Source organism: Chlamydotis macqueenii, chromosome 4 (assembly GCF_036417535.1).
Source record: "Chlamydotis macqueenii isolate bChlMac1 chromosome 4, bChlMac1.mat, whole genome shotgun sequence".
Taxonomy (NCBI): Eukaryota; Metazoa; Chordata; class Aves; order Otidiformes; family Otididae; genus Chlamydotis; species Chlamydotis macqueenii.
Window position 1 is genome coordinate 13,081,671 of NC_141559.1, and position 27,857 is coordinate 13,109,527.

At 39.7% G+C, this 27,857-nt stretch overlaps 1 protein-coding gene across 1 annotated transcript; it reads right to left on the reverse strand.

Annotated features, from left to right (window-relative positions):
* Window positions 1–627: 627 nt before the first annotated feature.
* On the reverse strand, window positions 628–27,819 carry MGARP (mitochondria localized glutamic acid rich protein). The gene is made up of 7 exons (XM_086747563.1): window positions 27,606–27,819; window positions 25,850–25,953; window positions 24,669–24,771; window positions 19,834–20,067; window positions 5,571–5,726; window positions 4,817–4,865; window positions 628–2,199 (listed from the first exon to the last, which is right to left on the reverse strand). The coding sequence occupies exons 1-6, from the start codon at window positions 27,688–27,690 to the stop codon at window positions 4,819–4,821; spliced, it is 729 nt and encodes a 242-aa protein (XP_086603689.1). The 5' UTR covers window positions 27,691–27,819; the 3' UTR covers window positions 628–2,199; window positions 4,817–4,818.
* Window positions 27,820–27,857: the final 38 nt, after the last annotated feature.

Here is a 27,857-nt window from a genome sequence, read left to right on the forward strand (position 1 = left end):
ACTGATAAAAGTGATCAAAAATGGCTAGGGAACACCTAAAGTAGCAAGACAAAGAATTTCTGATTAAGCAACAAGGCATTCTGCATGTGGTTATTGGCTATTTATTTTGAAGAGCAGCCCTCTGTGAAATGCAAAATATCTCTGTTGTTAACCTAGGATAATCAAGTGCTGAAGCAGACCATGCTGTGCTATATGTCATCACAGCTAGAGTTTATAATATATTCCTAGTTCCACTGACTTTCAAGAGTAGTGTCCTTTTTAAAAAAAAAAAAAAAAAAGAAAAAAAAAAGAGGATCTCTGACATGAAGCATATGTACAGGCTATCCTGGGACTCTTACTTTTTTTTTTTTTAATCAGAAGGATTAAAAGCTTTGGAAAGCACACCACAGATTGTGCTCCATTTCTTCAGGCATCTGGTCCCAAGGGCTAATATATTTTGCCAGAGCAGTTCCAGAGATAACGGGACATTCAGCAAAGCCTACAACTTCAGAAACTCTACTGCCAGCTGCAGAAATTAGGAACAGTTTCTTTCACTGAGAATTAGTGAAAATGAGGTAATGGAACATTTAAGAGTATGCATCCATCATAGGATGTTTAATCTAACAGATAAATAAAAATAGACTCTCATCCAATAAAATATCAGCCTAAGACTTTTATTCCAGTAGCTTTGTCTACAAAAATTGCTTTTAATCACAGTGGCTTTATCCTTTAAGCAGAAGGCTATGGTATGGTCTCTCAAAGCTCAGGAGCCTGATTTTGCCTCTGCATTATTCCAGTTATTCCTAAGCAGGTACAGGGGCAATAGGCTGTATTTTTATTGGAATGCTATCATAATTTGCTTTATGATGGCGGAAGAAGCATGTGTTGCTTTGTGCCATGAGTAGGAATGCCATAATGCTGTAATTTCCCTCTCAACATTTTTCCAAAGTTCTGCTTGAAGAGAAAGCAGTCAGATGCACCTTATAATTCACACTTTCTACATAAATTGCGTATAATATACCTTATTTGGCCCTGGTTTAGAGTTACCACCATTCTGTGATGGCTGTAATACTTTTTAGCTGGTGGAAGTCTCAGTAAAAATTTTGTAGTAGATGCATGCTCATGCACATAGCACAATGGAGGGTTAGGAGAACAGTGTCATGCAAACCAATTATTCATTATAGATTTTTTCGTTATTAAGATAAAACTAACATGACAAGATTATTTAGCTATTCTGTTCTTTATTAGTCCCTAACAGTCCTTGTCCTTTTGAACACCTGTGGCATAGCCTTCCACAAGGAGCTTTACCATAGCCTAAATTGCTCGTGATTTGTACAAGACTTCTCTCAAACCTCTGTGTTGTTACGCCACTCCTGCACGTCACTGCTAAGACAGAACAACATGGAAAGACTACAGCAAGCTGAATAAGATTTGGTATGGACAGGGCCCAGCACCCCAAGGTAGGAGCCACCGCTTTGATCAATGACGATAACTTTAACCAGTGTTATTTTAATTTTCATGCTATAAAGTACCTATGGCTACTACTTGGAAATGGGTTTTGTTCTCAAGGCAGGAGCCTTAAAAATGGTTACTCCTGGATATTATTGTGCCAGGAAGGGTAACATCTAGAATGTTTATGCAGAGGGAAAATTAGGTCTTGTACAGCCACATGTCCTATGCTTACAATTGCAAATCCAAACTTCGGAGCAAACAAGGTTGTTATTTTCCCCGTGACCCAATTTAAAAATACTAACAGGTAGTTTTTATAAGATTTTAACTTTGTTAAAACCTTTTACTTACATTTCAGCATGGAATGTTACAATGGTATAATTATGCACCACAGTTTGGACCAAAAGTAAGAAATCCATAAACATAACGAGACAACAAAGACACAGGAGTTCACCTGACATGGTTTCAGTTAAGTCTATTGCTTCTCTTAGCACATGTGTTTACTACATGCTGGGTGGTGCTTTGACAGTTATTACTGGGTGCTACTTTCTAAAGCAGAGATGTTAATCACAGAAGCGTCTCTCTAACCAACTTAAATCGTATTAGGTTGTCTGTTGCAGCAATGAATACTGGTCCTAATGAGCAGTGTGTGGTGTAACAAACTGCACAATTCATGTCTCCAAGGAAGAGTATGAGGTTTCACACAGGAATCAGCTGGTTGATTGCCACAAATATTTCCATTAAACTTGTCAAAGGCTTCAGCACTGCTTACTGGGAAAAAAGAAAAAAGAATCTGGTTTAGAGGAAGCAACAATACATGACGTTTAGCAACAGACTTGATTCATCAGGTGTTTATCTTTGCAAACATTCAAAGCACACCGTAAATCTGACTGCAGGTTATCAGTTAAGTGAATTACAGCATATAAACACTACTGCTGGTAAATCCTGCTTATCTGATGGCTTGTGAAAACTTGCTCTGCTACCACCAAGAAAGCCCAATTTCAAGGAACCCCTCATCTTCAGCTGTGTTGCTCAGGTATGAATGAATTCCCCTGCATGCTGGACACACTCTGCTAAACCGTACTTCTACAGTTACTTGCTTAACTGTAAGCATGAGGTAACCCAACTGTGTTTGCTGAGATTACTGATATAAGTAGCTTCACAGTGGTGTGAATTTGTGGCCAACAGCCATACACAGAAGAACTGCTGTGCTCTGAAAAGAGAAAAGAATAATAGTGTATTCTTACTCAGGCATGCTCTCAGCATCAATTCAAGGCTTCATCTGAGGATTTCATCCATTACTGCTACTTCTATCCCTTCACCAAATAGTTAGTATATTTTTTAAAAGTGAACTGGATGCTAATTTAATTCTCACCTCAACATTCTTTTGATTTTTTTTTTTGTTTTTGTTTTTTTTTACTTCAAATTCCCCCAAAAGGATAATTTGTTTTATGGCAAACTGAAAGTTAAGGTCCGTACCCTAAAGTGCTTACAATCAAAACATACACTAAAAAAAAAAGAGAAGAAGTTAGTTCTTTCTTAACTGGGAATGCATTGTGGCTCTTGACTTGTAAATTGGAAAAAGTCAGACTGGCTTTCAATCCAGTGGCAATCTCCCAGCACTAAGCAGTAAAACGTTTGATAAACATTTTTTTTTCCCCAACAAGATTGAATCAGAATGTAGTAAAAGACACTTTTTTTTAACCTTGTAATGCCATATTCATAAAAAGGCTTCTTGTCAAAAATAGCCCGAGCAGTTTAAGCAGAATTCACTGGATGTGTATTCTGGTAGCAGATTCATCTCTTTTTCACCTATTTTCAATTTGTTCCATCAAAGGTGCTTCCCTATGGCTTGCCTTCCCTCCTGCTCCCACCCCTTTCAGTTGCCGTCTCTGCCTTCATTAACTGAATTTGATATATTGGGTATTTGTTGTCTAAATCAAGATCTAGAATAACAATGCAACAATTTCCAGGGTTGCAAGATGTTTACGGGGAAAAATAGAGATTCCTAACTCTATTCCTTTCTCTATATCACTGCATTTCTGTGTCCCAGAGTGGAGAGAATTGGTAACTTATTTTTCTGATGTGATATCCTCAGATGCTCTTAGCTTTCACTTTGAGCAAAAATAACAGCTTTGAGAGGCACGCTCTTGCAACTTTTCTGCACATCTCACCCACATTCCTTAAGGTCCTGTTCCTCTTCACACCGTTATTCCCAGTAAAACACAAAAATTCTATTTGGTAGAGGAACATACCTTACACTAGCATTTTGTAAATGATTTTATAATTGTGGGATTGGCTTTGCTTTTTTTTTTTTTTTTCTTAGTTTCAAATGCTAAAACAACAGGGAAGAAGGCCAGGCAGTTTAAGAACAATGTTTACCTTTTATGACAGGAAGATAGGAGGCACTACCTTATATTATGTTGCAGTGGAGGATGGAATAAGCAAACATGCATTTGCAAAGGACTCAGAGCATAATGATAAGGTTGTATAAGTGTATTTAGAACATATGCTTTGAGGATACAATGAAAAATAACTTTCTTTGCTCCATTTCGTTCTTGTCTTGCACTACTGCTCCAAGAATTAGTGTACAAATTGTTAACTAGCAGCAAATAATTTTGAGAATTCCTGACCTAGGAGGTTTATTTACTTAAGTTTTAATTGTTTCTATTCTAGTTAATCTCTCTTCTACCAAGATTCACGTTCACATTTCAAGCAAACTTTTTATTCCCTCGGTTTTCTACCACCATCCTACAGTCCATTTTGGAAAGGGGAGTCACAGGAATAGCAAAATAGTAAGAATATTGTGGACAAAGTTTTTTATTCTATAAAGTAATAAATCCAACTGACTAAGATACTAACAAGATTGTAAGAATATAATAGTCAATATTTTTCATTAGCACAAACTAAAAGTGCAGAGAGACTAATCGTGAAAAATTGTCTTAAAAAAAAGACAATGTTATCCTCATGTTTACACTGAGGATAACAAGAGACGAGTTCACTTATATACAACAATAATCCAGAAGTCCAGTATCTATACAATTTAAACTGATGTCCAAAGAACACTTTTTGTCTAGAAGAAAGCTAAAACTCTTGGGTCTTTATCCATTTTGCATGGGACTAAAATAAAGCCATAAATTAATATCCAAAATGACAACTGACATAGAAAAGTTTTGCTCCCTAGCCTCTAAAAGATGCCAGTAATGGTTCCCAAGCAATAAGAAATACTTCAGTTAAGTTCTTTTTTCCAGTGCACTTGTTTGGAGCAGAAATACAAATTCATCATCAGAGTCCATGTGCAGACTTACCACATGCTGCAATTGCCACTAGCTGAGAAAAAAAGAAAGGTGAAGAGCGGCAAACCACATGCTGCAATTGTACTGTGTACCTTTAGGGTTCCTTAGCAACTTCTTCAGGTGCCTCCTCTTCCACAGAAACTGAAAATGGAGACAAAACACCAGTGAGAAACATTGGAAACAACTCATTCAATGACAAACAGTCCAGTAAGTTGTTTCCTTTAGTCCAAAGAATCCTTCGGACTAAAGGGATACAATTTACAAGGTTGTATTAGGTATACAGACATTCTTCCTTTTAGCTTTTTAATTGTAATTGCAGAGGAGTTTAGAGGCAACTCCTTTGAAAATCTTCGCAGTGATGATTTTAACCCACAATTCTCTGTGCATTCAATTATATCGTTCAACTTCAACAGCAATGTAAGATCATTTATAGCTTCATTGAAACACTGTAAGGTTTATAAATGTCACATGCTCTATATTTTTCTTTACAGACACGTAATTTAAGAAAATTCTGTCTTTCAAATGAAGTCAGATGTTTAAAAAGTGTATTACATCACATGCAGCACAAGTGAGAATGATGTTCTTAATGAAGTTTACATCTAGCCGCTGAGCAGGGCACTGAGCTCAAAACACCCCTGCAATCCAACTTAGCGATACCCATTTCTGCTGCATGGCATATGATTTCAAAATTAAATTTTCTGCTAACACTATGATGCCAAATACAGCCGTCGCTAGGAGCCACGCTGCATCACTTGAGTTCTGCATGCGCTTGCAGCTAGTTCAGTGCAAACAGGCATTCGTGCTTTCCAGAGATAAACCATTTCAGACCCAGCTGTACTCTTGCACCTTCTGAAGTTTGTCCCAAATCCTCAGCACCAACGTCCTGGCTCCGTGAGGATGCGTCAGAAATCTCCTGAGGTGCTGATGCTTCTCCTTCCTTGACACTGTCTAAGTTTTCTTCATGGGCAGAAGCTGCAACATCCAAGACTTCACTCACAGTTTCTATGAATCAAATTAGAGAAATAATTGTCTTGTCTTTCCATTCAGTGGCATAATGAGGGTGAGCAGTCAAGGCTCACAAAGCACGAAGTACCTACCTAACATATATGTTTGAATTAACTCAAGACAACAGAATCTATCAGACGATTAAATTTTATCATGGAAATAAAAGTTTGCAAGTGGAATTCCAGGGAAAGTCTGGCTTTTCCCAACTCTGGGGCAGAAAACAATAAACATGAACTATTTTCATGTTTTTAGACAAATTATTGTCTGACATGCATATTCTCTTGCACATACCCTGATTTTATTTTCTGATTTCTGTCAAAACTATTAATGATGTGCAAGATACTAATGGTAAAGTTTCCACAGAAATAATCCTAGTCTGATCAACACCATAGGACATTACGCATACACCCCACATAACCTTGCAAAGATATCACAGGTAGTTTCAATGTAGAAATATCCTGGTATTAGGCTGAAGGTTCAGGCTGCCAATTCCAGCGTAGCATGACTGCCAACTAGCCATTTTTCAATAATCCTTAAGGATAAAGCAATCTATCTGTATAAAAAGTCTGTAATAGGTAGTATATCTATATACAGATACATTCTGCGGGAGACCAAACTCATCATCCAGCAGTTACATGTTAAATTTTACTTGAGTAACTTCTCTCTTACCATGTTCTTCTAACCTTCCTGTTGGAGGTCTCCATCACCATACCTTAGCTGCTCGGCAGGATAACGTTTGCAGGGACTTTGTTGTTCCAAATTGTGTCCTATGCTAAGCTACACGTATATTAAATACGGTTAACTGAACAGCTTCGTTAGAAGTTCAATAAATGCAGTAAATAGGAGTTTTGTAGAGCTAGCATCCCATGCCTTTTTCCAAATATCAGCTTGCAGCTATTTAAATACAGCATATTCTGAACATCAACTATTTCATTTTATTTTGCAGAACATTGAATTTTAAAGAAGCAACAGGAAAAAAAAAAACTAGGAGTTGCTACCTTTGTCTTTATAGGGAACAGCTATGCAATAAAAATGGTACATTTAAAATTTGGAACATTAGATATTTTATAGCTAGCATCACTTGCTGTAATGCAATATATTTGCTACGATAACAAGCTGCTGGGTTTGTAACATCAAACATTCCGTTTATATTACCTAAAACTTGCTTTCTCATTTATAGCATTTATTCTTGCTAATTTTTGTCTATTTCTTGTGATGTTTCAGTGTTTTAATTTCTTTTACACTAAGAGAGTACATCAGTAAGCAAGTCAAGGGAGAAACATGGACTTTCCTGCTTTTTAATGAAATCTCATTTCCTTTGAATGGGAATTGTGTTTATTTGTCATCTACAGGAATACCTGCCTTGAAAACAAACATTAACACTTATACCACTTGTACTGAATGATTTGTCTCTGGTCTGAAGTATTCTTTACGGTCATAAGAAAGGCAATCTATTGCAACAAAATATGGATTCCTCCCAACGTGTCCATCCAGGTCTCTGCAGAGTAGCTGTCACTTCCTAAAATACAAAGGGCCTTGTTGCAACAGGCATTGCATTTTTTAAAAACCTATGTCTGTAGATGTAAGTAATTTTCCTTGGTTACTGCAGAAAACTCCAGCTGGTACTTTTATCCAAGTGGCTTTCACATTCGCTCCTTGAGCACATGTGGCTTGGGTTCCGCAGGAGCCACCTTCCCAGTGCCACAGCCGACATGCTTTTTTTTTTGAGAGGAGAAAGCTGGTGGTCCAAGCGCGCTTTCTCACAGCAGTGCCAGACATGGCAGCTTGCACCAGGTCATCATCTACACCTTAAGGCATTATCTCCAGCACAGATTCAGATTGGCCCATGAAGATCATTTTTGGCATCATTTCTTTGGCCTATTGCAACTACAGCAAGCTATCCAAGTGTCTTTTGGTGCTTTGAGCATTGTGAAAACAAGAAGCAGTCTATAACCATGAAGGGTATTTTGAACATTAATCTGACATACCAAAACAAATCTCAGTGTATTTTTTGGTGGTTTATACACAGCTTCATCTTGGAACAACCACTCACAAGGTCAACATGTTTTTTCTGTCCTAGGGAATTGCTGCGATCCCAGGGCAACACCAGATGAATGATGACCTGGCAAGCTAAGAACGTGTCCCCCGCCTCTTTCAGAATCAGGACTGCCACATGGCCCCTTCTCTGTGGGGACGATCAGGCTCATTGCCCGAGTCCCTCGCATCCTGTCCTGTTGATCAGCTGGTAGCACAAAGCATTACAAAATGTAGGAACTTCTCCTTTTTGTTTCCCTGGATGTTAAATTTAATCTCAGTGCTATTTCCCACCCTCTCCCCCCTTTTTTTTTTAAATCTGCATGCATTTCATATTTTTTTCAGTCCAGCTTAATCTCTTGCAGTTGTTCCGTGTAAAATCCTACATAAACTGTATTTCATAAAAGATATTTTAATCTATGGCTGTACAATGATGACTCATTTTCTGTAATCCTTGGAAGAAGGATTTTACCTCACTGTCTGTTGAATTATTGCAACGTTGTTAATAAGCCTGTTGTGAAACTCTACAGCAATTAAGAGATGTAATTGAAATCACTTCTAGCTCTTACTCATTCAAATACTAAAAAAATTAAGCTTCTTTATTTTTTTCAAAATAGAATTGTAGAAGAGTTACAGCATTTCAACTGGTTCTGTGTTGTTTTCTGAATGATAATCAGTTTGAAATTGTGAAGCCCCCGTCTTTCCTTGTGCAGTGATGACTATGACCCATTTTGTCTATTTATGCCAGCTTTCTTACAATTTCTACAGGCTTTAACTGAACAAAATAATCTGCATTGTGCAACTGCTTCTCTGCAATGAAGACACCTGGTATTTAAGTGCTGTTCGTATTCTGTTTTCCGCTGAATGCCCAGCTGCTTTCTTATCGATACTACACAATCCTACTTCAGCTCTTTAACATCTTTAACAAAACCTCCACTTTTCAGCATTCCAGTCAAACTGGTCTCAGTCAAATGATGATTCACCCTGATCCATGCAATTTAAAATCTGCCAAAAATGGGAATGTTCTTTATTTTTTTTTAGTTTCTTCTTATATTTACAAAAGTGGGGTTATTTGTTTTGGTTTTTTTTCTTAATTCTATAGGTGGGGGGGGGGGGAAATTCCACATCATTCCTTAATAGCACTGGACTTAAATGGTTTTGTAATTTCACTGTTTCATTGAGTGTTTGGTGTGTTATGTCCTCCCACCCTCTTAGTAGGACATATTACTCTACAGAAGCTACACATTTCACAGTTTCATACATGATATTATACTGGTAGCAAAATCTCAGCCTTTGTGTATAATATTAGCTATTTTTTCTGAAAAGTTTGTATTTATTTTTCTTATGTTTCTTGACCAGGCGTTTGTCAATTTTAAGTTTTCCCCTGGGATAAGCAGCTAAGTCCCAGTATCAGTGGCTACAGATTTCTTCAGTTTTGCTAGGCATTCGTATATTCTACTGCACTTACAGATCTGAATTGTGAGCTGAACTTCCTTGTGATTTCAACAAAAGGTAATACAAAAGAACTTCAAGCCTCAGAGAAATCAAACTAATCACGTTTGCTAACTGTAGGCAAGTGGTCAGGCTTTGCACATTGCATCAACAGCTGTCCTGAAAGCATTCAAAGCGATTTTAACATATCGAGGATTTTGAGGACTAAGGTCCTCAGGCTAATTAGACCCTTGACCTATTTCCACTACACAATCACCACTACATAGCTCAACATCTTTGTAATATCCATTGCTTACATCTAACCCTGAACCCTAACAACAATACCACCTCCTTCTGCCCAGGGTAGCTAGGTCTTTGTGATCACCAAGTGATATTTGGCTCCTCCGCTCCACCACTTTCAGAAGAAATTCAGCCTTTCAAATTGCACACGCAGGAACAGAACATGACTGGGCAAGCACCAGCAGCACATTCATATGCACCAAACACAAAACCAAACCATTTATGTTAGGAAAACACATCTGTTTGGAGTTGAGTAAATAGAGAAAAGGAAATTGACTTTACAGACAAAAGGAAATTACATTTTTGTTTTTAAACTTTTTTTTTTTTTAAATAAGGCAGTAGCATTAGGAAGCTCCAGTAGCTTATTAGCACGATAGCCAACATCTAGTTCCACCTAGAAATATAATTTTTAGGAAACTATCCCTATCATTTCAGATTGGGGGGAGAAGCTGCTTCCTGTATAAAGCAGTTATTCCTGCAGTCTTTAGAGACACAATTTGTACTCTTACAAGTGCTACAGTGGCAGCACTGACAGCGCAGGACTCCACATTTCTGTGCATTTACAGCAGAGCAAAAGCCAGTCCAAATCCAGGGCGCTTCTGCACCCTCATGATGGTCAGCTGAATTGCCTGCATACCAGTGAGCTCAGCATTCCCCCAGCAGAACAGAGAAGCACGGTAAGCAGGGACTTGCATGCAAAGCTCTAGTCCAAAACTAATGACTGGCAGTCATCTCTTACCGCCTGGGACACAACATGCTGTAGGACGATCTTGAGGCAGGCAGGTGAAAGGGAGGTACGGAGCAAATTGAGCTGGTGACAAGTGGAATCTCAAATCTGCCAAGAACTTGGTTCTTGCAAGAATTTTTGTAGCATTTCTACAGGGCATATATTGTCAGGCTTTAGCGTTCAGTGTTCATAACGGTGGACTTTCCAAGCTGTGTTTCGTACCACATCCCATGTATGAAAGCCAACAAAGCAAACTACTAATTGTCTAATACGTACGTACTATTTCATATGTCAGCTTTCATTGACCACAATTCCTGAAGAAAGCAATAGCAATATGAGATTAAGGAGAAGAAGAAGAAACAAATAGTTGACTTCTTTTTACTTATTCTACACATCTACAATCACGTCAGCGTTGCCAAGAGGAGTAAGCAGAAAAGTCAGGAGTGAGAAGTTCTGCTCCTCTGTCTAAGCACGCTTGGACTACTCCGGGTACCTTCCCTTTGTTACAGCACTGACGTTTCTTCAGTGCTAATTTAAACTTCTGCTTTAAAGCTCAGAGCAGCCCTTCAAAAAAATCCACCATGTCAATGTGACGGTTAGGTCTTCATGCTTACACTGAAGTAGCAGCTAGTTAGCAATTAATTGTTAAGAAAACAAACAAACAAAACTTATTTTACATATAGAAATAAATTATTCTATAAAAGGAAAGAACTGCTTTTGCCTTTCCTCATGTAGGTGAAGCACTTTACCTCGTGGAAGAAATACATCTTTCTCTTAACACGTAAAAATGGAGGAAGCTGTCTCTCACAGAGCAGCATTAAAAGAAGGAAAAGGTCAAATTTTTTTAAAAAGTGTGGGGGCACTCTCAGAATTCAGAATTTTACTCCGACAGCAAAAGTTTCACCATCTTTGGCCAGTGAACCCAGCACTGCTGCAAATGCTCTCCTTGTTCAGAGTGCTTTTGTGTTTTAACTTTTAAATTATTTTTAATATCTATTGATACCAATTTATAGATGACTGATACAAATAGCCTATATAATAATTAAACTAACTTGTATATTCTATTTTTAAATCTCACTGGACTTCAGGCTTTTACCTTGTATTTTTAAGTGGCTTTGTAAGTATGTTGCCCTTACTTACAACACATATGGAGAACATAGCTGTTCTACATTTTAAAATGAAAGCTATATTCAATCATTTCCTTGCTCAGGGAGAGGTGGGGGGTTTTCCATCCCCAGGATGGAAGTTTCATAAAAAGATCGTACATGATAACTACAGCTTTCTCAGGAGTACAGCCTTTATTTTTCCCCCTAGTTTTGCATTTCCCTGCTAATGTATTTAAAACTATTGTATTTTCATTCTAATCCTAATCCTTTTAATTTTTAAAAAGTGATACTTATAGTTAGAAACAACAATTTAAAAATCTGAACAGGCCCTGATTTCCTGCAATTTTTCAAGATATTTAAAAATACACTTTTCTGAGAAAACATTTAACTTACACAGTATCCCTCATATCATGATTTTTTTTTAAGCAGTCGAGATGAGGCTGGTATCTGTAATGCAGAACTTTGGGTTCGATTACTTTAAAAAATATTCTTTGCAGAAGAATTTGGGTTTATAAAGCTAAAACAATACAAGTTAGCCAGCATAATACAAACGGAATCTGCCTGGAGCGCACAAACCAAAGCTGGAGTACAAAACAAGGCTTTGATATTTCAAGCTGCCTGTAACATACCCAATGTCACACACTAATTCCAAAGGGGGGGGAAAAAAAAAGAGTAAAATTTAATTGTGAAAGCAGAAACACTATTTCATTCACAGTCTTTTAGAGAACTACTCATACTAGAATGTGATGTTTTTGTTTACATAAAGCTTCTCCTCACTAAGGTCCACTGACGGTCCCAGATCGGCCCCTGAAACGTTAGAATAGGCAGAGCAAAAAAAATCCCCATTCTTTTTCACAATTTAAAAACCCACTCATGAAAAACTGACAGCGGAGTAGAAATCACTTTTAAAAAGTCAAATTCTGCCATGTTTGAAAAGCAATTCAAGAATGTATTAGTGAGAGAGTGCAAAACAGAGCACAAGAGGTGGGGGCACCTGGCTCCCTCAGATTTAATTCAGGGGAGAACACAGCAGTAAGAAGCTGCGATTCCCTGTAAGACAAACTTAATGTATTTTGGTTCCATCATCAGCTTTAAGGGAAATTGAAAAGTTGTTCATTCAACAATGGCTTTTGATCTACATTCTGAGCTAGTGGTGACAGGTATGGTCCCCTTCCTTCGCTCCATCAGAAGCCACCTGCCACCCCAGGTACCGCTGACTTGGATTCAGCGCCTCCTCCCTCTGCTTACAGGGGCTCAAACCACCACCAGCCACATCAGCAATAGGGAGAGGGGGAAATAATAATCACGGAGTTGGTTTGGGACAAAATAGGCAAAACTGTGCATATGTCCCTGTAAAGTGAGCAAGTGCTTCACGGTTTCATCGGCCAGGAAGACACGGGGAGCTCAGCACGGGGAGCTTGCAGGTTCCCACCGGGAACATCCCAAGCACCAGGAACATCACTCAGGACTGCCTGAAATGTGCTCGCTCTGCTCACTGGCGTTTTATTCAGTGACTATTTAAGATTATAACCAACTAGAGTAAGTTATTCATCTCTTTGGAAAGGAAAAAAAGCAATTAAGGCTTAAAAAGGAAAAAAAAAATCTACTGTATGGTTAACCACAGACCAATGCCTCTCTCCGACACTGTGAATTCAGCACTTGAGCTTCAGACAGGAAAAAATAAACCTCTCCACTTTGTGTGCTAAACCGAATCAGGGAACTAACAATTATTTAGCAAAACACTGATTATTTTTCAGTCTGATCAGTTCCTTGAATGCACAGGACAGGAAACAGTGGCTGGCAACTACCAAAGCCCACATTGCTCTCAATAAATTGTTTGCAGAACGGCCCTGGCCTGACCACCCTGGCGTCTGGAGATGGCATGAAGGCAGCCTCAGCCCCTCCCTACCATAGCAATACCTCGCTGGAGCCCACGGGCATCGGGAGTTTTCTCCCTTTGGCGTTCCAGCTATTCCATAAGTTAAACTCCAACCAGAGGCTCAGAGCCCAAGGTCTTTGAGAAACTGATGAACAAAGGAAGGCTGGGATTTCTAATAATCCTGCGACTATAAAAATATAACAGCTTTTTCTTTTCGCAAGCCAAGTAATCCAGATTATAAAATCCATGAGGTCCATCTGAGATCCTAATCCATGGCATTATGAAGCATATTTTTAAGGAAAAAAAAATCATCACTCCACACAGCAAGAAAAGAAACAACTTCTTTCAACCAAACATTTCACAGGTTGGATGTGCCTGATGTAGGTCACTAGTTCCTAAGAAAAGCCTCTTTAGTTCGTACTAATGACCAGAAGACTCACTTCAAGAGGGCTTATTCTACAACAGATTATTTTAAAAAGATTCAGAGATGCCTGTAATGGTCAGAATAAAAGCATAACAGTGCATACCACATTAATCCAGAAGAGTTTATAATACCTCATATAATTTCAAATATATCATTTGGTGTTCATAACAAAGATTTGTAGCAATGAGAAACAGTTCACACAGTGTTTGCTTGGCTGTTTTTTTAAACATCTAGCCATTGACTGGAACGGATCACCAGGAAAAGTAGTGCAAGTTAACATAAACAGCATAGAAGAAAATGCACTAATAATTTGATGTACGAAATCCTTCTGAGGTTCTAAAAAAACTTCTAATTAAAGTTAGGCATTTTCATACAAAGTAATGCACCGAGTTTTACCCACTTATATTGTTTTCAAATGAGCAACCAAGTTCAGCATGTTGTATTTTGAAACAGAATTTCTCTCTCTGCAATGAGAAATGCTGCTCAAAAACTTATATAAAAATGCCCATCAGTACCGTTCTGATTTGAACTACTACCACAGGAGAAGAGAAGGGAGTACCTATTGCTATTTTCTCTGAAGTAGGACAATAACAGTATTCCTCTGCATGCTGCATTTACAGGAAATTTTCAAATAACACAGGTAATACTACAGGTAAAGTAAATGCCAACAGTTTTTGTTCACCAAAGTGAGTTCTTGCTTTCTAATTTAAGGAAACAAAGTTATTTTAGGATTCTTTTTAAGTTTTGACAATGAGCTATAAATATTTTAATAGTAAAAAGCAGTAAGTCCATTCTCTCCTTAATAGTGACAATCATTTAGGCATTATTCACTTTATGGCCTTTTACCAGCTTTAATCTTTTTTTTTTTTGAGAAGCTACACTCTGCTGGGAAGTTCTAGGTTTTTTTTTTTCCATTTTACTGGAATCTTTCTGCCCAGCCTTACAGCATGCTGTAAAATTCTCTTTTCAGCTAAGCTGACCAAAAGCAGTCAGTCTCTCCATTTATCAATTTGTGTCTTCAGATGCTCACAACTTCTACAGAAGTCTTTTACAAATATTGTTCATATTCTTCCTACAAAGATTTTTCCAGTTACGCTATGACGACTCATCTCAGTTTTACGAAGGAAAAACAGGAGGGAGAGAAAAGAGACTAGTGGCCAGAATATGGCAATCGGAGAGATGCAAAATAAACACAGCAGCCCAAGGGACAGACGAAAACAGTGATAAATGTGAAGCAGAAATACCCAACAGCACTTCCACAGATATGGAAACTTAGGAGGATAATATTCACATAATTCAACTTTCTAGAGCCTAATTTAGCTAGCTTAGTCTACTACAATCAATGAGGAGGAAAAAAATCCTCTAAAAGGAGATTCAGAATAGAAAACCTTTATTACAGTTGGTAACAAAGCACAGATTTTGTCAGATGATATGAATACCTTCCCTGATTCTATCTGTTTTCTGTTATGCCAGTCTATACCTAGAGACCCATTTCATGCCATGACATTGTACGGATGAAAATGGCAGATAATAGGTCTGTTATGAGATACTTCTGATCTGTACAAGTGAGGCTGAGAGAGAAGGGGGAAAAAAAAAAAAAGTGTCGTTATTTTCACAAGGTCCAAGTGTGAACAAGTGGTGTAATGGTAAGGGCTAAGGTTTGTCCAGCCCTATCCACGCCACATCTTACCCCAGCACCTGAGGTTGTACAGAGCTGCAGGTTGCACAGCTTTCCTTCTTCCTCCATCTCAAACAAATGCCTAGAAAGATGTGTTTGTTCTACTGAGCAACGTCATTCTGACAGCCTCTGAAAAAGTATGAGCGATGGCAAATTACTTTGAGCACTTTTCAGCAATCTTCAAAATACTCCCAGTGTCAGAACATTTGAAAACGCACCCAGAGTTTGGTAACTTACCAAGCAAAACCAATGCACACGGATCATGTTGGGTGGTTCTGTCTGCTTGGCATCATTGTGCGGTCGGGTCAGCAGAAGTCCTGTCCAAAAAGCAGTAACTCCTGTCCAGTGTAGCCTGTATTTGTTTCTCTAGGCTGCAGACAGCTGGCATTGTAATGCCATTCGAAGCTTAACATGGAAAACACTGGCACATTCACACACTAATCCGCCCCAAACCTAGTTACTCACTCAAATGGTGTTTGAAATAACAGAGAAGAGATCATGTCTTTCGGTACATACAAAATTAGAAGGGAACCTACACTACAGAAGTCAGGAGTCCAAGAAAGTTTGGGCTAATTGCTTGTGCTGTTCCAGTCGACAATGCCAAATACTCAAGCCTCAATGCTAGAGCTGGAGAAGAGTTTAGAGCGGCAATCCAAAAACTAAAATCACAGATGCAACAACACTGCCTAATCCAAATAGCAGCTTGCCAATCTGTGCGTTTTATAGCATCTGTTCTATCTGAAGACTAATTGATCTTAATTTACGGTCCCCAGACACAGAGTCCACTAGAAGGAGAAGAGCAGGAAACTTAGCAGCATCAGGCAGTAACCAAGAGTGACAGCACAACAGCTCAGGTAATAAAAGGGTACAGAAAACTAAAATTTAGAAGAAGCTAAAACCTTCGGGACAGAGTTACATGGCACAGTACTTTTTTGGCAACAGTATTTAACAGAATTCCAGATACCAGCAGCAGGTTATAAATTCCTTGAGGCAAGGAAAAAAAATCCCAGCCAGGTACAATTATAATTAAGTTTCTAAAATTGAAAATTACTTTGATTAAGTACCTACCTCTAAGGTTGTGGGGTTTTTTTTTTGTTTGGTTTGGTTTTGGGTTTTTTTCCACATCTATGTATAATCACACATTCGTGTTATCTGTATGATAGATGTCTATCCAGTAGACAAATGTATGTCTACTGGAGCTGGAGACAAACATCCATTGGCACCTTGCACTTCCAAACATATTACAGAAAGTCTTATAGATTAAAAGAAATTTGAAAAAGCAGAAGTTTACTGGTAATGATAAAAATACTCGCACCTTCATCTGCAGAAGTAACATCAAGCTACCAACAAAACTAATAAAAGTTACCTAAGTAAGTATTCTTTTTCAAAGTAAGCCTGCATTTCCTGTGGCAGTTCTGAAAGAAAAATAATTCTCCACCTCAGCAAAAATGTAGGTGCACTTTTTTTTTTCCTCTAAATGGAGAGAACACAAATGATTAAGATGGTTAAATACAAAACCGATAGGTATTTCAGGAAAGATTTTCATTATAAAATTATTTTTAAAATGGAAACTAGCTTTTACATAGCTTAAAGGAAAGGGATACTGCTTTAAGCTGCGTGTGTGAGACCACATGCTGCTTGTTAAACCCTTCATGCGGCCAAGAGCCAGAGGCCCCCATCAATTCCTCGGGGATCCGAGGGAAGCACCGCTTCAGCGGTCGTGCTGTTCTGCAGACGGGGCCTGGGGGCGAGGGGCAGGCGAACGCTAAGGTGACCTGGTGTGCAGCGGGCACAGCGGATGTAGCGCCAGTGGGGAACCTCACGGGAACTGCTCTTGATATCCACAGGGTTCACCCTTGACTGAGGCGCACCTGTTACCAACAGTTATTTACAATAGTCTTCACTGGCGAGCAGTGGCATGAGAGGACTGTTCTCAGAAGGAAGTTTTACATCCCAGAAATGCCAAAGAGATCAGGCAACACTACACCAGGGAGAACACTTGCTTTACAAACTGGTAATTACTGAGGGGAAATACAACTTCTGCTGCGTGATATAAAATGCTTCAGCTAATAGATGATAACCTGACTAGAGGTTGGAAGGAAGAGGGGTGAAATAACATGCAGAAGTTTCTCAATAATTTTATATCCCACAGGTTTGTTTCCACCAGCCTGACCACACAGCAAAGACCACCCACTGCAGCAAGATTTGACAGAGGACACCTGAAATGACCTTCAGAATCCCTTCTAACTATCAGCATGACAGAAGTGTTGTTCTAGTGCTGTTTTCTTCCCTAAGTATGTTGCCAGAGAAAATAGATCTAAGAAACCGGTAATTTCTAAATAGCACATCCACTTCCAGTCAATGCCAGCAGTAACCAAATTACAAGACATACATCCTCTTATAAAATAGTGACCACTAACTTCATGAAGTCACCGTGTCTAGAATTAGATTCTCAGACTTAATCCACTTACACACAACGTTTCTCAGGGAAGATCCTAGCTGCTTCCTCTTCAACAGAGCAGCAGGAGTATTTTCCATATGGAAGGTCCTACCCTATCCAACAATTAACAAATATTCCTAGATAAGCACCATGAAATAAATATTCAGCCACTTACAGAAACAAGCAAATGCCCACTCCTTAAAGTGAAACTTTGCAGCTGCTCTGTAGAGCAACTGAGGTAAACACTGCAAGAAATTTTAAAACATCTTCTATCTCTTAACAGCTCTAATTCACTAACTTTAACCAGACTACTTCCCTTCTAAATGAAAGGGTCTAAATATTCCACAGAAATGTACATTTTTAAGGTTCTAGGTATTTTAACTACTACTTTTATAAATATGTAATAACCACTGCAAATATACTTACCTGTACTTTTTCTCAGCTGTATTACCTTCAGGAGGTTGGATCAAGTATTGGTTTAAAATGTTATTTGTAATGGATTATTTTGCAGACAAGCACAGGAGTTATTCACACACGAATTAAAATCCCATTCATACCCAGACCTTTCAAAAAAGTCAGCCATTTGAAATGCTGCACCATTTCTCAAGCTCATTTCTTAAAAAGGCAATTAAGATGCAGCTATTCCTCACTAGAGTCAGCAAGGAAAAAGGCAAAAATAATTCCAAAATCTGCTCATACTCATATCTGCTCAAGGTACTACGATAACCTCCCACAGACCAGCAGTCAAAATACTTTTAATCTCAGTTTGACCTGTGCTTTAGATATATCCCCTCAAGCAGATGTTTGTTTTCTCAAAGGAAGTCAAACATAGGTGCGCAGTCAAGATTCCATTATTAAGTCAAGCTGAAAATCGCTTCAGTGGTTTTCATACTTGCTACAGCCACAGTGCAGTCTTCCATTCCAAAGCAAGAATTAAGAGTGAGGTTTCTCTTTCATGATAGGCTGGTAGGTTTGTTGTTGTTTTGTTTGGTTTTTAACTGAAGACACCAGATGCAAATGTTTGCTGCTTTTCTATACACTGAGAAATTGCAACTGCTTAGCCTGTGTTCCTTCCCATTTCAGCTGAACAAATCAAAAGGTATGATAAGCCATTGCTATATCCTTACCGGTTAGTAGGGGAAAAAAAACCCTCAAAAACCAAAAAATCAAGTTAAATTATAATCCTATATTTTGTGCAACTTATCGATAGGTTTGTATTTGTATTACTGTGATTTTTTAAATGTACCAAAATATTTCAAACACCTTAACAGTTCAAAACACTGCATATGTAGCCACTAATTGATTTAAGTGTTTAATACCAATTTGATGTTTTAGAGAATTTTAAAATTTTTACCTTAGTATATCCTTAACACTGGGATCATGACAACGTTTTGGTTGCTATGCAAGATTCTGTTACAGTTACATTGACAGACCAGCTGTAATTATTTCATGCGACTATCTTAGGGATGGCCAGTGAAATCACAGAATCACAGGATGGTTTGAGTTGGAAGGGACCTTCAAAGGCCATCTAGTCCAACCCCCCTGCAAGGAGCAGGGACATCTCCAACCAGATCAGGTTGCTCAGAGCCCCATCCAACCTGGCCTTGAACGTTTCCAGGGATGGGGCACCCATCACCTCTCTGGGCAACCTGTGCCAGTGCCTCACCACTCTCGCTGTAAAAAATTTCTTCCTTATGTCTAATGTAAATGTACCATTTAGATTCCTTAACAAACCCTTAAGAACCAGGTCAATGAAACAACTGTTTAACTGATCATATTACATGCTCATTTTAATACAAGATCTTAAAGAAGAGAAATAGAATGGGGGAGTAAAATAAACTTCACACTCTTCTGGTTTTAGACAGTAACTCTGGTGCCTCAGGCAGCATGCTTTTGAGACGCTGATTTAATAAACTTAATTACCTTACGCTCATGATATATCAAGGTAACACCTGAATTATTTCTCTCTGCAGGACAAACACCATTAGGAATACTGACGTTTGTTCGTAATGTTCTGTGGTAAGAGGCAGCGTTTTAGAACCCACAACACACACACACACGCAAAAACCGCATTTGTAAGTTAACCTTGCACTGCAGCAGCTTCTGAGTTAGCAGTAACTTCCAAATTGGCAGCAGCTTCCTGCTGTGCTTCCTCCACAGCAGGGGATGCATCTGGAGCCGGTAAGTCATTCTCCCCTCCAGTTTCTGGGGATACCCCAGCACTCTCATCCTGCACTGCAGGTCCAGCAGCAGCTACCGTATCAGCCTCTTCTGTGGCTGTCTCTGCTTCAGTGACTTCAGCCGTCTCTTCTTCATCACCTTTTAAGGATTTATTTAATACAATAAAGAGAGTAAAGTGCATGCACGCAACACAAATTCACCAACTACTTTTTACCATCATCCTCATTTAAATTTAAAATGGGAAGCTAAGCTTTGGGATCAGAATTTACAAAGTTAAGAAATCAATAATTAATCCCCCCCATATTGCCTAATGTGGCACCAAAAAAAAGATGTTTACAAGATGAGGAAACCATATTCTTAATTACCGAGTTTCATAACTGCTTTGGTGCAGTAAGAAAGGAAATCGTGGCTTAAAGCAAGTGACCGCAAGAGGTGGGAGTGCAAGGAAGTGTAAAAAAGGACCCTACCTCCTGTGGCTCCAAACGCACTCTGCTGAAAGGGCTAGTGGTGATGCACTCCTAGGCATCACAGGGAGCAAGATCCTTGTCCAGTTCACACCCAGCAGTGGAGTTACTGCACTGGGAATAAGACATTTGCTACCATACTGAGAAGCTCTTAGGGAGTTTATTCTCCATCAGGCTCATGGCTTAGGAGCACTGCAAGCCAAGATCTCTCTTCAGTTTGTGCAGGGCTATTTTCCAGGTGGCCAACGTGGCTGGCAACTGCTAGAACAATGCCAAGCCCAACGAGTGATCACTTTTCAGATGGGTTTTGTGCCATCTCTTAGCTCTACACTGCCACAGGTACTCAGTTATCCCTACTCACCCTGCTTTCTTTAAAGCTGTATTGAATGCACTGTGACCGCTGCAAGAGCCATAGCGGTCAAGTTAGAAAGGTTAGATCTGTGAGGCAGAGTAAAACAGGGGCCCCTTACTGAAACTAGGTGTAGGTAAGTAAGAAAATAACTTGCTAATTTTAAGTGGTCAGTGTTCACTTCACTGGAGATATGACCACTTATGACTGACCATTTTCTTTTTACAAGTCCCAGCTGTCTTTTAAAGACTTCTCTACACTGCTGTGGGTCGGACTCTTTAGAACCTGAAAAAGACCAGTATTTCCCAATCATGCATTACTCCAAACTCAGCTGAGACAAGTCACTAAAAACTAACAGCACAAAGCAACAGAGATGCACAATCACCATGCAAACGTGCACTAAGATCAGGTTAACAAAAGCAAGTTATATAGCAAGTGTGCATTGCAAGTTTACCACTAGAACCACCTCACCATGTGAAAAACAGAACTGGAAATAAAGTGTGTAATACAGTGTATACAAAGTGAGAAGAGAAAGGAAAGAGCTTAAAGAGACATAGTCAGAATTTATTTTATTCTTTTATATCAAATCAATTTTAAAACTTGGTTTTCTTACGCTAGCACAAGCATATGTTTTTGTGTTCGGATTTAAACACAAGTCTTTTCATTGCTCAGTAAAAATCAAAGCTTTGTATTATGCAACCTGATCACGTCTCTTTAAGCAAACACTATATTTCAAAAAACCTAAATTGATTCCACAAAGAACAGACTAACAGCCAAGCTCAGCATTCAGTACACTTTATTGGACAGTCAGATATAGAGTGCATTCATTCCGAACAGCCAGCTTCTCAATCTCAGAACTGCCTTCTACAAAGCAGATTCAGTAATAAGCTCGATATGGTTTGGCCTTGCAAACATAGGTAGTGCTTTTAAAGTCTCACAAGGACGGAGTTTTACAATAGAAGGTATAAAGTCATCCCAAGGTAGGCTGCAAGGTACGCAATGGTGAACGACTGTCCTTTGTTTGTATTTAACTTCCTCAGGTTTGGAAAGAGATTTCCTTTGTATTTTAGTCTGGAAAGTGTAAAAGCAGAGTATAGATTAGAAAGATTGAATCAGCTTGCATCAAGTGAAAAAGAAAATTGCTAAAAAAGAAGGAAATCAGGAACAAGTTTAAAGGAGACACATGCAAATGGAAGACAAAACTCAGTATTTGCTAAATAAGCAAGCAGAACGTTCTGCAAGGCAAACATCATTTTACAGTTCAAATGATGTCCCAGATTTCCTACTGCTACTTCGAGTCAGGCTTCTGCCAGGGGCTTTTTTAAAATCCCTCCCTACATTTTAGAGTAGCTTTCAGTTAAGAAGAGCTACAGAAAATTTGCTATTAGATCTTTTTCTAAATGTCTGATATAATGAATTAAAATACCATTAAACATCATTTCAACCCTCTAATAAACACACAAGCTTAGAATACCATTGGATTGTTTCTCTTGTTTTGACAGCCCTGTTTGCTACATGCAGTTCTTTATAACAGACATTTTGGGTTTGGGCACAAGGGGAGAATTTTCCTCGGGATGAAAAACCATGAAAAACATTCAGATCAAGAGAGCCTCTCTCTGATCATCTGCTCCCTAGTATTTAGTTCTTCCAGCTAGAAAGTTCTTCTCTTCCCGTAGGACATGTAGCAAATATGTCATGAATGTGCTGTTTGGCACGCTGCTTTTTTATCCACCACTTCATATTGTTACTAGCGCTGGTTTACAGCTTATTTTAAGCTTGATTTTATGTGACTCTAAAAAATACTAGATTACTTTGAGAATAGATTTTTTTAATCGCTTGTATCAACAATGTTTACAGTGAAAAAAGTGTAAGGACTAACTGAATCTAAAGAACGCGTGGGGAAAGAAGCTGCAGTGGCACTTCTGGGAAAAGCAATACTATAGTAACATTCTGTGACAAAACACACACAAAAATATGCCTATGCAGGGAACAGGGGAAAAAAGGGGAGGAAGAGAGACGTTAGTTCTTTTGAGAAAGCACACAGAGGATTCCACAGGAAAAATAAGAACAGAAACCTCTTTGGGGAGGATACAGCTGGGAATGAAGAAGGATTTTTAAAAAGAGCTGATTCAACACTAGTTTTGTATTGTGAAGTGGAATTAGGTACTCAGAAGTCCAATTAAAAACTCTGGGTTGAACATTTATTCAGAAGTCCAATATTGAAAATAATATAAGAAACAAGTTTCAACTGTGTTCACTGTATGGCCTTAGAAATGTTTTGGACTTCTTACTATCAATGAGAAGGGAGGCAGTAATGATCTGCCCTTGCTTGTGACATTTATGTCAGCTGCTAAGCAGCACAAGGCATGAGATTATGGGAGGTTTGTAGCGTACCTGAATTCAGAATTAAGTCAGTTACAGAGCACTGAGTACTCTTACCCCAGTCTTGGGCAACACAGTTACAGCCTTCAGTGGGTCAACAGCACCACTGACTCTGCGGGTATCCCACTCAAACATTTTGGTAGCCTAGGGTTAAAACTCAGTACCTTGCAGAAGTGAACCTTAAGAGAAGAGAGGGAATATACTGATATAGTTTTGAGTGCCCTGGAAGGTTTGCTTCAAGCTTTCACATCTATCATGTTCTTCTGGCTACATTAGTCAGAGCATAACGAGTGTAACCCTCATTTCTTCCCTGAACAGCACACGACTGGGTCACTAGGAGAAAATATCTACTTTGGTCCTAGTTAGATTTTTTATTTTAGGAACAAGGAAGAATTGCATTAATATTGCGGGTGAATTCTCAGCAGTTAAATAATTAAGTTTTAAAACTGTATTGCTTCCAGCTGCTTAAGAGAAAGGAAATTAAGGTGTTTTGCCCTTTTAAATCTTAAAATTGGAAATTTTAAAGTTCTGAAACTAAAGGATGTGTTGTGGGACTTCAAGACTAATAACTTCAAAAGAAATAATTTTAGAGGTAAAGAATTCAAAGCATGTTCTCACACTGAAAACAAAATTTAAACTCAGCATACTTTATTCAAATCTATTCTTTGTGTGCATGCAAATATATTAAATCAATTCTCAAGATGTCAGCATCAGAAAAAATACGGAAGAGCTTCAAGTGCTATGGCTTCATTAGTTTATTTTTAAAATAATAACTAAATTAAAATATAAATATTCTTAAGAAGCCATTTTTTCTAATTGTTTTCCTAGCAAGGCCATGCTTGCCAAAGTTCTATCTTTTATATTAGTGCTGCCATAACACTAATTGATGCCGACAGAGACAACATTCCATTACAAGTATTTGAACTAACATGGTCTAATTACTTAAGCATGAAGAGCTAAGTGAGGATTTGCCATATATTTAGGTGATGTCTGCTTTTCACTTAATCCTAAATTAAACAGGACAAAACCAAAATTGTGAGTCAAGAAATGGGTCTAATTTACAATATTTTTAAAAAGCGTAAGTTGTTTTTTTTTTTCCTATTGAACTGTGTTCCCTGATGGCATGTAGCCTGGAGTCAAACTGTTGACTGAGAAAAAGATATTATCTCCTTCCCCCCCAGCAAACAAAAGAACAAAACTGATTTTGACAGAATTATGCATTTAGTCAAGTTTCATTAAGCTTGAGGTAAATCAAATGCAAACACCCAATATACAATTAATCATCCACACACCAACCCTTCCCATCCAAAGAGACGCCTGCAGGTTGATCACAGGCCAGATTCACTGCCTAAACATTAAGTCTATTCCCAAAATTTGTGCAGAAGTAGCTTCGTAACAGACCACTGCACAACCCCCTTTGTCTTTACTCCCAGTCACAGAGCTTGGACAACGACTTGGACAGGGTTAAGGCCTGATTAGAGAATCTGGAAATCTGTTCCAGATTCTTGTGTACCCGGGGAACAAGAGAGAAGAGCTCGACTCACCCTTGCTTGGCCAAGGTTTGTTTTTCCGCTCCTCAGCTCTCTCATGAAGAATATTCACATGTTCAATATATCTGCTGCGGGATGAACTGACTACTCTGTAGGCCTGAAAGGAAATTATATCTAAACTTACTGCTACATCCCTACAAAGTTACCAAACAAAAAGAAGGGAGAAGGAGAGAAGGATTTTTAAGCAAGTGCTACTGCTCATCTTAAAAGGCATATTAAATCATGCTACGTAAGGTTAAAAAAAAATTAAAATCCATTTTGCTATACTAATATATTTATACATTTCATATTTCTCATTGTTAGAAAGCAAATACAATATATACAATATACCAAGCAGCTTTCAAAGTGCTGCAGTATTTCAGGAATTGAACACAGTATTTTAAAAGAAATTACAGTCAGATTCTTCAAAAAAAAAAAAAAACCCAACAAAAAACCAACACTATGGTAAAAATGTGACAGCAAGAGAATTTGTTTTTCCTGCAGATATGCAATCACACAAGCAGAAGCTACTTACCATTCAAGAGGATTTTTTTGTGGGAGAGGGAAACATGTACCTCTCTGGGATGCGCTAGTCACTATCTCAAATCTTGCGAGGGGTGGAAGGAAGCTATGAAGTGGAGGCTTTAGGGTTGTGAAGCAGAGTCTGATATATTTGGAGCAGGGAAGAGAATGATTACCAAAAAGCTTGATGAAAGTAGATATTTACAAAACTCTAATGTGCTTTTGTAAGTAATTAATATTCTTATCTTTCTTTCTGCTCCAATTAATGAGGTTCATAATCTTCCCCTTGTGGCTCCAGACAGCTTACTTCACATCTGTCTTGCCTGCTCTGATATATTCTTAATGTTTGTGGTTGACAACAAGAGGCAAGGGGTCAGAGGCAGCTACCTTACTCCGTCTCTAGACACATTCATTTCACGTAGTTTTAAATGCGTTTTCCACTGAGAATGACAGCAGCACGAGATATTAAAGTTATCAGTAAAACAGGGAAGCAACAGGCATTCAGTTTCACTAGTTGTCTTGAACTAATTTTTAAATTAGACTGCATTTAATCATATGGTATTACACCCACATTCTATTGACGGTTTGCATCTCGAGCATGTTCTCTAACTCAGAACACACCTTATACCATGCCAACTCAGAAAGCACAAACAACTCCGTTCCCAAACACTTACATAAAATAAACCACCAAAAGCAGCAACACCAGCAAGGAGATAGTAGATCATGTTCTCTCCAGAAGAGCCGGGAACGCTCCCAGATGACATCTGGCGAAGAAGTGCTACAAAAACCATTATTGAAATTGATGTAAAGCGCTGCCAAAATATGATCACAAAATAGCATGACGGAATCTGAACGTGGTATGGGAAGGGACGATTTTAAAAGCTGTAACAAACCGGAGAGGTACAGCTTGGCCATGTTTAGTACAACTGACTAAAACAGGGCATGGTGCCCAACTGAACTGGATACGTGGCCGAGCTCTTCCCAAGAGTCAAGATTTTCTGTGAGCTATGCTGTCTGCCTATCAGCTTACAAATACTGGATGCAGACTAAGGAACCACCTAAAGAAAGTATTAAAAAAAAATCTCAAAAAAGTTCCTGCCTAAGGTATTTAAAAGAATTAACCTGTCCTTATTCAGTCTTGCTGGAGTCATCACTAGGAGAGGTAGCAAATCCTCTTCAGTTTAATAACAGAGCACTTCAAGAAAAAGCCTTTTCCTTTGACTTCACATTCGTTCATCCTCAAATAGACTGCTTGCATTAGATACGTGCCCATAACCCATAACCTCAAGTATTGGCCAACAGGGCTGACAGGCAGGATTACACAATTTTATCCCTGATCGAGTACATATTCACCGCAACAGCAGTGCTAGCCATTTGTTTTTGTTCGCCGTCTCTGTAGTTTTAATGCTTGCCCGTAGCCTTGGATTCTTCCGTACATCTCAGAAAGAGACCCATGAAGAACACACGTAATTCTGTTCGTCACCAAAGCTTTCGGATGAATTTCGTGACTTCACCCCAGATGAGCAGCACAGATGAGAAACGCCTCACTGGAAGGGCACTCATTAAACACAAAAGAGTTCTGAGTGTTGCAAAAATAGTCTCGGTCTGAAAATATTGCCATCCTGCGCCAGATTACGCTTAGCATCATCTGTCTCGTGACACACTTTTCAGACTCCTCTTCAGCGCTCAGGCATCCTAACGGATTTTGCATTTACAAGTACGTTCTGCAGCAGTTTCTCCTGAACATCTTCCTCCCAAAGGCTGCACGTTATAGGTAGGAGAGTGACCAGAGAGCCTGCAATTACCCAGCACGGCTGAAAATAATTTTTTTTTTTTTTTTTTTTTTTTTGCTACTGGTTACACAATTCCCGATGCGCAAAAAGCCATGGCTGCAGCTGATTCACGCTCCCGCCCGGTACTCACAGACCGCGGGGGAAACCACGGAATCCACCTAAGGAGAGGGGGAGGTTTACCCCCTTTTTTTTTTTTTTTTTTTTCTGTTGAGGGGTGGAAGCGAAGACGACCGCGGCCCCGTGGCGGCGGGAGGTGGGTGGTGACACCTGCCCGCTCCCGTGAGAGCGGGAAGGTGGAGGCGAGGGGAGAAACCATGTCCCCGGTTCGCACCGGAGGTTTCGAGACAGCCGGTTCCCGCCGCCGCAGCCGCCGGCGGGGATGACCCAGCAGCCGCGCCCGGCTCCCGCCCGCCCCACCTCACACCGCCAGCAGCCGCAGCCACCGGCCGCGCCAACGGCCGCTCCGCGCGCCCTCCGCGCCGCAGATAAGAGGCGGCTGCGCGTCCCCGTCCCCGCCACCCGTCCCTGTCCCGTCCCGCCCCGCGCGTCCCGCCGTCCTCCCCCCCCCCCCCCCGCCCCGCTGTCCCGTTGACCTCTACCCGGCCCCAGGTCGAGCTCGGCGGCGGCCCCCGCGTACCACGCTGCTTGAGGCGGTTGGCAGCGGAGGGAGCCCTGCTCAGGCGAGCGGCCAGCGCCTGCGAGGCGGCCCGGCACAGATACATGGCGGCGGCGGCGGTGGGAGCCGAGGAGCGGAGCGGGCACGGCGGGGGCTGCCTGACAGCGCGGTGCTGCGGCAGCAGAGGACACCGATCCACCCGCCTCTGCGCGGCGGGGCCGGCGCCAGCCCCGCCTCCGCGCACCTGAGCACCGCCCCCGGCAGCGGCCGGGG

Bases quoted from the DNA above. Each gene is read 5' to 3' on its own strand.
- MGARP (XM_086747563.1), bottom strand. From the start codon at position 27,690: ATGTATCTGTGCCGGGCCGCCTCGCAGGCGCTGGCCGCTCGCCTGAGC. The intron at 24,772-25,849 runs GTAAGTGTTTGG...ATTTCCTTTCAG, and splicing joins CTTTTGGTGGTTTATTTTAT to GCCTACAGAGTAGTCAGTTC. The intron at 5,727-19,833 runs GTTAACTTACAA...TTTGATTCATAG, and splicing joins AGAAGCTGCTGCAGTGCAAG to AAACTGTGAGTGAAGTCTTG.